Source organism: Oncorhynchus kisutch, linkage group LG6 (assembly GCF_002021735.2).
Source record: "Oncorhynchus kisutch isolate 150728-3 linkage group LG6, Okis_V2, whole genome shotgun sequence".
In the NCBI taxonomy this organism is placed as follows: domain Eukaryota; kingdom Metazoa; phylum Chordata; class Actinopteri; order Salmoniformes; family Salmonidae; genus Oncorhynchus; species Oncorhynchus kisutch.
The window spans coordinates 49,770,930-49,783,296 of record NC_034179.2 but is presented as its reverse complement, the minus strand read 5'-3'; the positions used below and the strand labels follow the sequence as shown (position 1 = coordinate 49,783,296).

The following is a 12,367-nucleotide window of genomic DNA, read 5'->3' as shown; positions in this document are numbered from 1 at the left end:
CTCAGCACAACTGTTCTTCTATGGACACCATACATTATAACAGAAACATGATTATCTCGCAAGTGACAGAGGCAAATGGCCGTCTAAACCCTGTCAACTAACATGAATTACATGTAAAAAATCAACTAAACATTTCACCATGTCATTGGATTTAGGTTAAAAGTTGGGTAAAAAGTTGGCTTTATGTTTTGAAATCCAATCCGTTTTCCACGTTGATTCAAGTAGTTTTTGCCCATTGGGAAGGGTGGCATGTCACAGACAGGTGAAAGGTCACCCAGGTGCCTTGATGACAGTTCTACTGGTAGTGTCTGCAGCTGCTAGTTGCCATTGCATGTTGCCAGATGTTGCTGAAAGACCACGAGCTGTTTACACACATTGGTCAGGATATCCTGTTTTTATTTACTCTCATTGAGTCCCTTGTTAACTGAGTTTTTGTTAGGGTCGCTCTGACTGGTTATCCCAAACTGTTTTCCCCCTGGGGGTTTGAGACCTCTGGTTTCAGCCAGATTCTGTTGCTTTAACCTCTCCCCAGATTCAATATTGATAATTCAGTTGATATATCGCTTATATGCCGTGACTATCAGCTTAGTGCATATATGCCTCATGCAAATATACTGTATGTGTGGGTATGGCTAGGGTTACAAAATTCTGTTAACGTTCTCAGAATTCCCTGGTTTTCCACAAATCCTGGTTGGAAGATTCTTGGAATGAACAGGGAATAAGCAGGAAATCCAGAATCCTCCAAGCATGGAATTCTGGAAAACCAGAGAATTTTGGGAAAGTTGCCAAGATTTTGCAACCTTAGCCATGACCAAACTGTATCTTTGCATCAGGAATATATGCACTAAGCTGATAATCTATATTAGACCTTTAAATAAAGTTAAACCAAAATGTGAAAAAAAATTACACTATGGGGCCCGCCCCAGCATCCTCCTCTGTATCTCCCGCTGGTAAGTCTCTAATCAGTCGCAGCCACATCTCGGTAGAATAATCTAGAATATCTCAGCGCCTCACCCTTCCCTTCAGCCATTAAATAATCATCAGCTTTTCATTTTGCATGTAGCTCTTTATGTATACCCTCTACAACAGAAGTCTGCAACAGCTTCTGATATCTCCCTGAAAGGTCTTTCAAATCGTAGAGCTGGAATGGAGCTGGAATGGCTCTTCTTGCTGCATTAAATTGGCTAAGTGGCGCTGTGTGTGCTTTGTGTGCGCGTATGCGTGTGTGCATGCGTGTGTGGTTCAATGAATGATTATGCTCCACTGCCCTCTTTGTATCCTGTTAGGGAAAGTGTGCGGTTTTATGTATGTGCGTTCATGTGTGGAATCGATTGTTAGTCAGCTTTGTGTAAACTAGTAGCAGCTGCCATTGTACAGTGATGCCACCCTCTCTGAGTACTGTCACCACGGACCCAGGAAATGCAGAAGTGTTGACAGTACTACTTGTGTTGTATTGGTGTGCAGAGGGTTGTGATTGGGATGACATTTCCACTCCATTTACGTCACATGTGGTCAAGCTATTCAGATATCTCAGAGTTAATCATCATGTAAACAAAAGGTCCTGTTGCTGTGTCCTTCTACCATCCCCAGCAGTACATTTGTATTTTTCTCAGCTCTAAAGGAAGTGTCGTTTACTTTGTTAACCTCGAAAGTCATATTGAGAAAATAGCAGCATTTTAAAGGGGAAATCTGTGATTGCTACCTTCTTTTTAAAAACTTTTCAATTGATTATATATACACACTGATTCTTGAAGAATATAACTTATAAATGCCTCATGCGCTTAGTTCAACTGTCATACCTCATCACAACCTAAAATTTGTGCTTTACTCCAATGTTTGTAAACAAAGTAAATGTAAACAAACACTGTATAGCCTCAAAACATGGTTAAAACTATAATATGGATATCATGGGTGGTTGGTCCTTGTATCCATAGCCCTGATTTGAGAATGGTTACTTTTCTGCAACCCCATCACTCAAATTTTTACCGAAACAGTGGCAGGGGAGTGGCCTTTGTTAATTGCGGATTGCCCCTTTAAGATGGTTCTAAACTGGAGTACACAATGTGATCACTTGTCTATAAAACATAAAAACTGAGCTACCAGTGCCTCCATGTGGACATCTAATGAAGTACAAGTGTCTTTCTCCCTCAACACTCTGCTTAAAAGAAATAGCAGCAATTGGTCTATAAAGACATGCTTGATCTGCCAGACTGCAGCTGGGTCCCCTGTGTCATACTAAAGCTTAGTGTACTGCCAAAGAGTAGGCTATGTTTTTTATATAATTTCTCAGATATCATACTACCTTAAGCTCGATATCTGTTTCTTTCTGTGCATCTATTGTGAACATTATACTCTTTGAAGGGAATGCAGAGAAAGATTCAGCCATTTAGTTGTTCAGATATCATCTCAATTTCTTTCTCTTAGCATGCTCCCTTTGTCCAGAGGCTTGAGGACAAGGCTCTGCTTCCGTGTGACTGCAGTTCGAGTGGCTCAGCACTGTTCAACAGAATGGAACGGCCTCAGTAAATGACCTGTCAGGATTTGACAGGCTCTTTCACCTGGGTGACTGTTGAGGGGGTCAAATTATTTTTGAGAGGAGTGACATTGAGGCAGATGGAACTAGGGATCTGCTCATAATTGCCTTTTACTGCATGGTATAAGGAAAAACGTACTAAAGTACCCAAGGAAGGGTGGAGTGAGTCGCCAGATATTCAACAGGATGATACTGTGCAAGATGAATTTGCACATTTATATAAATGAATGAATGAATGAAACGCATGATCTAATGGAAATGATAAGGGCTGTGGCGCTCATGAAATTTTGTCAAGACGAAAACTGTCATGTGGTAGACTAGTTGACCGCTAATTAACATAAACACGTTTAGCATCTCTACGAGCCTCTACAAGCCTACAAGCCACTGATGCGGACCTTTGGAACATTTTACTTTAAAAAGTCTAATTAAACCATTTAATATAGCCTACACCAGCACAATAAATCCATGATTTATTGTAGGCAGGTCTAAAGAAACATTATATGAAGAAAATGTAGCCTATTTCAGAAGAACAGAATAGCATATTCTGAGTCGTCCTTATGTTCGGCCCTGATCTGCTGTGGGCTACACTAGTTCATTTAGCAGACAAGATTTGCTTATAAATTCCGTGGCATTATTTTATAGTAAGAAGAATACCATTGAACATAGCTGAAATAAATAGAAAGCATATTTTTCCCAGAATATTTCATAGGGCTATTCTGTGTTGAGAGGTTAGCAAAGTGATCCTTTGAAACAGGTCCTCCTATATGCTTCATTTAGAGTTATTTGTACACTTTAGTTGTGATACAAACCTTCGGCTGTATGTTTTGATATCTAATAGGTCTACATTCTGAGGCTGCATGATGCGACTAATGATGATGTTGAAAAAAAGTGGCATGAAAGGCAGGGCACTGCTTTGTTTCTTGCACAGACTGCATGCACACACTTCATCAGTCTCTCATTCACAATTTGACAAGCACTTCTCAATGTAATTGGGTCTTTAGACATGTATTTATTTATTTTTGTTTTTGTTTTTTTTCACCTTTATTTAACCAGGTAGGCTAGTTGAGAACAAGTTCTCATTTACAACTGCGACCTGGCCAAGATAAAGCATAGCAGTGTGAGCAGACAACAACACAGAGTTACACATGGAGTAAACAATAAACAAGTCAATAACACGAGTGAATGGAGGATGTGTTTCCTGTTCATTTTCATGCCAGCCAGGTAGGCTACTCCAGTTCCGTGAAGCAATGTGCTTAATATTAGGTAAGTTGAGAAATAAATATAGTAGGCCTAGCCTATATAAAGCTGATGGGGGTCTCTCTTTTTAATAGAGGTCATCAAAACTCTGCTTTATATTAGCTCTCGCTGGTGATCCTATTAGCGCAAACTCTGAATGCCAGGGCATTTGATTTTTCGATGGCATTTGCATTGATGTCAAAATGATTAGTGGGACAATAGAGCGCTGAGAACCAGGCCATTAGCGACTGGCCATTAACAAGTTTGGTAGGCTACTAATTACCATCAGCGACATCAGGGCGCAGTTTTGGAGAAGCCTAGTTACCATGATTCAACAGTCACGTGGATTTTTACCGCGGTCATGACTCATGACTGCTATTGTGGCGGTCATCATAACAGCCCTACATATGATAAAAAGGACCTGAGAGGTGAAAGCTGTATGGAAGACCTTTTGAAACCTTTTGTTTCTTGTTTTATCATCTGCTTTTTTCATCTTTATTCTAAATGGAATTCCATTAATAACTGCTATTGGGTAGACTCTACTGTGACTCAACTGCTATTGGGTAGACTCTACTGTGCAAGTCAAATGCAATTGCATCATCTGTAAATAATTCAACAACAGCTACTGATCAATGAGTCAACAAGTGAAATGTGGGAACAGTCTTGTGACAACCCCAAAATTCTGGCTGTATTAGTCCAATGTTTGTTTGTTTTTTTGTCTTTCACAAACAATGTATAGCTTCAAAACTATTGTGCCAATCTCATAGACTATCAATCATTGCATCCATAGCTCTATCTATGAATAAGTGTTTACATTTCCCCAGCCCCATCCTTCAGTTTAGACCTTCCAAAACAAAGTTGAGAGTCAGGCTGTGGGAAATGATAGATTGTGCCATTAATGGAACAGTGACAGGTCTGACAGGCTTACATTTTGAAGCACTCTCTAGGAGTCTAGACAGGAACCTCAATGTAGCTTAGTCAATTGATCCCAGGTGAAGTTTTCCCTAGGTACTTACACTATATATACAGAAGTTTGTGGACACCCCTTCAAATTAGTGGATTTGGCTATTTCAGCCACACCTGTTGTTGACAGGTGTATAGAATCAAGCACACATTCATGCAATCTCCATAGACAAACATTGGCAGTAGAATGACCTTACTGAAGAGCTCAGTGATTTTCAACGTGGCATTGTCATAGGATGCCACCTTTCCAACAAGTCAGTTCATCAAATGTATTCCCTGCTAGAGCTTCCCCGGTCAACTAAGTACTGTTATTGTGAAGTGGACACTTCTAGGAGCAACAATGGCTCAGCCGCGAAGTGATAGGCCACACAAGCTCACAGAACGGTACTGCCGAGTGCTGAAGCGCGTAGCATGTAAAAAAATAAAAAAAGTATTTTCTCGGTTGCAACACTCACTACCGAGTTCCAAACTGCCTCTGGAAGCAACGACAGCACAATAACTGTTTGTCGGGAGATTCATGAAATGGGTTTCCATGGCCGAGCAGCCACACACAAGCCTAAGATCACCATGCACAATGCCAAGAGTCTGCTGGAGTGGTGTAAACCTTGCCGACATTGGACTCTGGAGCAGTGGAAAAGCGTTCTCTGGAGTGATGCATCTGGGTTTGGCGAATGCCAGGAGAACGCTACCTGCCGAATGCATAGTGGCAACTGTAAAGTTTGGTGGAGGAGGAATAATGGTCTGGGGCTGTTTTTCATGGTTCGGGCTAGGCCTCTTGGTTCAAGTGAAAGGAAGTCTTATCTCTACAGCATACAATGGCATTCTAGACAATTCTGTACATGACAATGCCCTCATGCACAAAAGCTAGGTCCATACAGAAATTGTCAAGATAGGTGCGGAAGAACTTGACTGGCCTGCACAGAGCCCTGAACTCAACCACATCGAACACCTTTGGGATGAATTGGAATGACAACTGCGAGTCAGGCCTAATCGCCCAACATCAGTGCCCGACCTCACTAATGTTTGTGTGACATCTACTGGAAAGTCTTCCCAGAAAAGTGGAGGCTGTCAAACATCTCATTCCATGATTTTGGAATGAGATCTTCGACGAGCAGGTGTCCACATACTTTGGTCATGTAGTGTATCTAGCACCAGCATCCACTTCCCCCAATCCGGGCCTTACCCGTTAGTGGGGAGCAACTTAAACCCACTCCTAGTCACTCTTCACACAACAAGTTGGCTTGCCAAAACAGTGACTCTACTCTGTGAAACAAATTCTCCACAAGGCCTGCAGGGGGCATTGCTGAGCTCTGGCCCGGTTTTGAGACTTGCGTTTCTGTCAACCCCACAGGATCTTCCCCCAGTACTGATGCTGTCAGACACAGTCAGTATCCATTCACACTCCTGTCAGCCTCAGAGTGGGAGAGGAGGCCTTCCGCAATGTAATTAAGCCCCCACAAACATTGAGCTGGCAGAGACCGACACCAATGCCTGCAGAAATGATGTAACTCCCACATCTTTAATGGTCAACTGCAACCAAAGAAGCTTCTCAGCTATGGAAGCTGACTTTTTCACCCTTGGCATTGCCATGTGTCACATTGTGAAGTCACGTTTTCTTGACTTTGCTGGGACTGTTCAGCATAAGAAAACAAGTCTAATATGGTAGATAACAGTTTCATAACAGAATTAAAGGTTAAACATGAGGAACATTTCTGCACTATTTTCTGGAGCACTTTTTCTTCTTACCCTTCAAGCCTAGATTCCGAACATAACGGCTGCTTTGTGGATAAGGTCCATTATGTGTCCATTCATTTTATTTCGAAATCTATAGGTAGACAGAACTTTTTTTTTGCCCTTGAGAGGTAAATTTGTCTTGCACATATAAAATGTCCTATGTCCTAATTATCACTACTTCATAAATGTGCACTTGTTCACATCCCTTCACTGATTTGAAAGTAAATGACTGGTATAAGAAATATGGTGAAAACTCCCACCAGCCCAAGGATTTTAGATTTGTGGGAAATAGTGAACGAGTTTACATTTCAAGAGAAGGGGGAGAGGTCACTGGTGGGAGGCACCCTGGATATCTGATGAAATCGAGCTGACATAGATCCGGAGTGCAAAGGATTAGTAGTGTAAACAGCAGATTGAGATTAGAGTTGGTCTGCAAAAATGTGTGCGTGTGTGTGTGCATGCATGCATGCATGCATGAGTAAGTGTGTGTGTATGTGCATGCATGCATGTTGAGTGGTAGGCGACCTGTATTGGGAAGACACTATAAATGCATTAATTATGTGGTGGTCCATGGAAGTGTTATACCATCAAGGCAACTCTGTAGATCATGTAATTCACCAAACCTAATCTTGGCCACTTTGATTGCCTTATAATTGTATTCTGAGACCAGTATGTTATACTGATATCCATAATGTCCTATCAATGTAGAAACAGAATGAATATCTGATACCTCTCAATGAAATCCAGGATTCAGAGTATCCTCTCTCATGTAGAAGTATTTCTGTCCTGTGTTGTTATCAAGTATTCTGTAGGCTCTGGGTACTCCTACTCCATTTTAGTGCTTATCTCTCAAAGTTGGAGTATGGTGAAGTGGCCTCTAGACACTGATCTTGGGTCAGGTTAGCATTTTCACTACTAATGGGCAAAGTTAGGATTTCCGGGGCCTCAAAGGCTGCCTGGAAAGAAGTATGTCACCAATGACACCGGGTCTGATTACAGCCTGGTCTCATAGACTAGACTAACATAGTAAATGTAAATCCGGAACACTAGAAATGAGTATGATATGTTGGTATGGTTACATAAGTCCGATGGTTACTTAAGGCAAAAACTAAAGCAGGGTGGTCGGTCGGGCGTATAGGTTGTGAGTTCAAAATCTCATCAGGGACAACTTCAGCATTTTAGCTAATTAGCAACTGTTCAACTACTTACTACTTTTTAACTACTTTGTAACTACTTAGCATGTTAGCCCATAATTATATCTTCCTGATTCCTGCTTACAAGCTAAAACTAAAGCAGGAGGTACCAGTGACTCGCTCAATATGGTAGCGGTTGCTACGCCACAGTTTTGCTAGCACAGACTGGAATATGTTCTGGGATTCATCCAATGGCATTGAGGAGTATACTGTACCACCTCAGTCACCAGCTTCATCAAGAAGTGCATCGACGGTGTTGTCCCCACAGTGGCCATACGTACATATCCCAACCAGAAGCCATGGATTACAGGCAACATCCGCACTGAGCTAAAGGCTAGACTTGCTGCTTTCAAGGAGCGGGACACTAATCTGGATGCTTATAAGATATCGCACTATGCCCTCCGACGAACCATCAAACAAAGCGTCAATACGAGACTAAGATTGAATCCTACGACACCGTCTCTGATGCTCGTCGGATGTTTCAGGGCTTGCAAACTATTACTCACTACAAAGGGAAACCCAGCCGGGAGCTGCCCAGTGACGCAAGCCTACCAGACAAGCTAAATGCCGTTTATGCTCACTTCGAGGAAAACAACACTGAAACATGCATGAGAGCACTAGATGTTCCGGACGACTGCGTGATCACGCTCTCCATAGCCGATGTGAGCAAGACCTTTAAACAGGTCAACATTCACAAAGCCGCAGGGCCAGACGGATTACCAGGACGTGTACTCAAAGCATGCACGGACCAAGTGGCAAGTGTGGCAAGTGTCTTCACTGACATTTTCAACCTCTCCCTGGCCGAGTCTGTAATACCTACATGTTTCAAACAGACCACCATAGTCCCTTTGCCCAAGAAAGTGATGGTAACCTGCCTAAATGATTACCGCCCATAGCACTCACGTCGGTAGCCATGAAATGCTTTGAAAGGCTGGTCATGGCTCACATCAACACCATCATGCCGGAAACCCTAGACCAACTCCAATTCGCATACCACCCCAACAGCGCCACAGATGACGCAATCTCAAACCTGGACAAAAGGAAACCGTAACATATTGTACGTTTTACTAATTCGTAACATATTGTACGTTTTCAAATTCGTAACATGTAATACGAATTGGGTGATGGACAGCCACAAATGAATACATTCCATACGAAACATAACATATCATACTAAATGTGTCTCGCATGACTTTGCTATCACAGTCACACACAGTATCTGTGGATGTGCTCAGGTTCGCGTCACTCTGTTTCAGTGTTGTAGCCAGGGCACCAAAACAGTTGGGAAGTTGAGCCTCATACTTCAATGCTCTTAGCTGTTGTGGAAATTGACCCACAATGCTGTTTATTTTCTGCATCTACATCATATCGCGGAGTCTACCTTTAATCTGTTGTGAAATTTCTAGTAGGGTTTTTGTGGTCGGCTTGTTTTCAACAGTTGTGCAGTAGTAGATGTCAGTGTGGGGCATTAATCTGATCGAAAAGCAGCTGGATATTTTAGCCTGAGCGGTTTAGCATCAATTACTCCATCTAAAGCCCTTCGCTTGTGATTAAATCTGACGCTGGAATAAAAAAATAGACATTTCATTGAATAAGGAAGTGCCAGTGACCTTATTCTTGCCAATGCATGAATCATTTGGCCACCTACTTAAATTCTATCAATCATGGAGTTTGTATTGTGGTTGGTCATTGATTGATAGGCCACGTGCCTTGTGCTGAGACGCATTTCAATCTCCACAATATATTGTCATTGTCCAAAGGACAAGAAGAACACATTTTTCTTTATTACCATTTTATGAGATAGCACTTGAAAATCCTACAATGCCATGCAGTCTACCGTATGAATTACAGTCATACACAGAGAAATATGTATCATTAAAACTACAAGTGACAATGATTCAATCTGGGTTTGATTCGGTCCATGTGTTTCTTGGTGGAGGCGGTTTAGAGGTAGGAATGTTATCAAACCCAGTTAGAAACTCAAGTGGAAAGAGATAGACAGAAGCATCTGTAATTGAAAACAGAGAGGCTGTCTCCACCTGAACCAATTTGTAGTGCAGGCTCTTGTCTCAAATTCCCAGCTGTGTGGAGCATAGATTGCTTCTGCCTGGATTCGTGGATGCCGTCATGTTGTGCTGCAGGTAGAGTCATCTATTGACAAAGAGCTACCAGCCAGCCCATGGCCAGCAACGCAAAAGATCCTAGCCAGCCCCTTCTCTCTTTGCTCATCTCTGCTTGTCTCTCTCTCTTTTTCTCTCTCTAATTCAAGCTTTTCTTTCTCTCTCTCTAATTCAGCTTTTCTTTCTCTCTCTCTAATTCAGCTTTCCTCTTTCTCCCTCTCTCTCTCTCTCTCCCTCTCTCTGTTTCATCTCTGCTCTTTGTTATTCTTCCACCTTCTCTCTCTGCCCCTGACCACCCCTTATCTCTCTCTTTCTATATCTCTCTCACACACACAGCTGCTGTTTGGCTGCTGCTTGGCTGCTGCTGCTGTTGTTGCCTCTCACTTTCCTATCATGCCTGGTCTCTAACAGAAGTACAGGCTCTCTGTCACCACTCACTCACACACATGCACACGCACTCTCTCTCAGAGCAGGGAATCTCACACACACACACACTGCCAACTTAACAGTGTCGTTTGTTAATTTATCGTTAGAGGAGTCGAGCATCACCTCCCTTGTTCACAGAGCACGGAAGACAAGAAACCTTAAAGAGAGAGGGAGCAAGGGATTGCACGGGGCAGGATAACTGCTGCCTACCTGAACAAACAGCAGAGCTGCTTTGTGGAGATGGACCGAAGGGGTTGTGGAGAGGTGCCGTGCTATTGTGGATGGCAGCAGCAACCGCCCCAGGGATACCACTATGGCTCAGCCTCAGGGGGTGCTACTCTGCCCCGGCAGAGGGGCCGTCTTATGGCTACCCACTCTGAAAGCTCTTGGAGAAGCCCAGGACGCTCTGTGGTCCGCGCCAAAGGAGGCAGCTGTGACCTGTGGTCCGAATGCGGCTGTCCGCAGAGTCAGAGCTGGCAGGACCACTACCAGGTAACCAACCATTCATGCATTTTGGTCCAGATCAGAGCAGCTCTAAGGGGATCATTAGGGTGACAGGATTGAGAAGGGATTTTGTTATATAGCAGTATAGGAGCAAGGGTTAGATGTGTGTGTGTGTGTGTGTGTGTGTGTGTAAGAGTTTGTGTTCCCCGTGGCGCCGTATGGGAGGGAATGAGTTGCCGTCTCAGCAAACCCACTCACGGGCTAAAGCCGAGGTGCTGAATTTGGATTATATCTTTCGTGTGTAATCTTCAGGGTTCTTGGTTGACGGCTGGGAGCTGCATAGAGCTGGAGAACTTTACAATATTAAGTAGCTATGCCAATATGCCAACAGGCGTTCTCTTAACAAGAGGACAAAGCCTAAACTAAATGCAGCTAGGATGCATTTTAATTCAGACATTCATCTGAATCATTACTCTGTTTTACTGTGTTTTCTAAAAAGGAGACTTCTGTGAGATTTGCCTCAGAGTGACACAAGCTGTAGGCAGATAGATGGGTGAAGTCGCTGACCTTGAGCTTGGTTCAGTTTAGTTTTTCCCCACTAATGGTTAGAGTTTGGGGAGGGGAAGCTGATCCTAGATCTGTACCTAGAGGAAACTTCACCCCAGAGCAGGCAGATACCCAGTAGGCGTCACATCTAAAATGATGTGTGAGTTGAGGATGCGCTGTTCAAAAGATGCACTCTTGCATAATATGTGAATGTAGCAATGCTTTCTCCTCCCAGTCCATTAGCTTGGTGATGTTAAAGTGAATAGTTGTACTCAGCAAAAAAAGAAACGTCCCTTTTTCAGGACCCTGTCTTTCAAAGATAATTCGTAAAAATCCAAATAGCTTCACAGATCTTCCCATGCTTGTTCAATGAACCCTAAACAATTAATGAACATGCACCTGTGGAACGGTCATTAAGACACTAACGGTAGGCAATTAAGATCACAGTTATGAAAACTTAGGACACAAGAGGCCTTTCTATGCTCATCTGCATGAATGTGCCTTAGGCATGCTGCAAGGAGGCATGAGGACTGCAGATGTGGCCAGGGCAATACATTGCAATGTCCGTACTGTGAGATGCCGAAGACAGCGCTACAGGGAGACAGGACTGACAGCTGATTGTCCTCGCAGTGGCAGACCATGTGTAACCACACCTGCACAGGATCGGTACATCTGAACATCACACCTGCAGGACAGGTACAGGATGGCAACAACAACAACTGCCCGAGTTACACCAGGAACACACAATCCCTCCATCAGTGCTCAGACTGTCCGCAATAGGCTGAGGGAGGCTGGACTGAGGGCTTGTAGGCCTTTTGTAAGGCAGGTCCTCACCAGACATCACCGGGCAACATGGGCACAAACCCACCGTCGCTGGACCAGACAGCACTGGCAAAAAGTGCTCTTCTCTGAAGAGTCAAGTTTTTGTCTTACCAGGGATGATGGTCGGATTCGCGTTTATCGTTGAAGGAATGAGTGTTACAACGAGGCCTGTACTCTGGAGCGGGAACGTTTGGAGGTGGAGGGTCCTTCATGGTCTGGGGCGATGTGTCACAGCATCAACGGACTGAGCTTGTTGTCATTGCAGGCAATCTCAACGCTGTGCGTTACAGGGAAGACATCCTCCTCCCTCATGTGATACCCTTCCTGCAGGCTCATCCTGACATGACCCT

The 12,367-nt window shown here is 43.5% G+C and overlaps 1 protein-coding gene across 15 annotated transcripts in view; it reads left to right on the top strand.

The window, feature by feature from the left end:
- The window catches only part of LOC109892939 (disks large homolog 2), a 195,740-nt gene that overhangs the window by 101,981 nt on the left and 81,392 nt on the right, over positions 1 to 12,367 (top strand). For 3 of the 15 annotated variants that reach the window (XM_031826840.1, XM_031826841.1, XM_031826838.1), the window contains exon 1: positions 10,146 to 10,697. The exons of 8 other annotated variants lie outside the window; for them this stretch is intronic. In XM_031826840.1, coding sequence (XP_031682700.1) covers positions 10,446 to 10,697 — 252 coding nt within the window. In that variant the 5' untranslated portion in view covers positions 10,146 to 10,445. Of the gene's footprint in view, positions 1 to 10,142; positions 10,698 to 12,367 lie in introns of those variants that run through there. 4 more of the 15 variants (XM_031826842.1, XM_031826839.1, XM_031826849.1 and 1 more) reach the window with 3 other exon arrangements.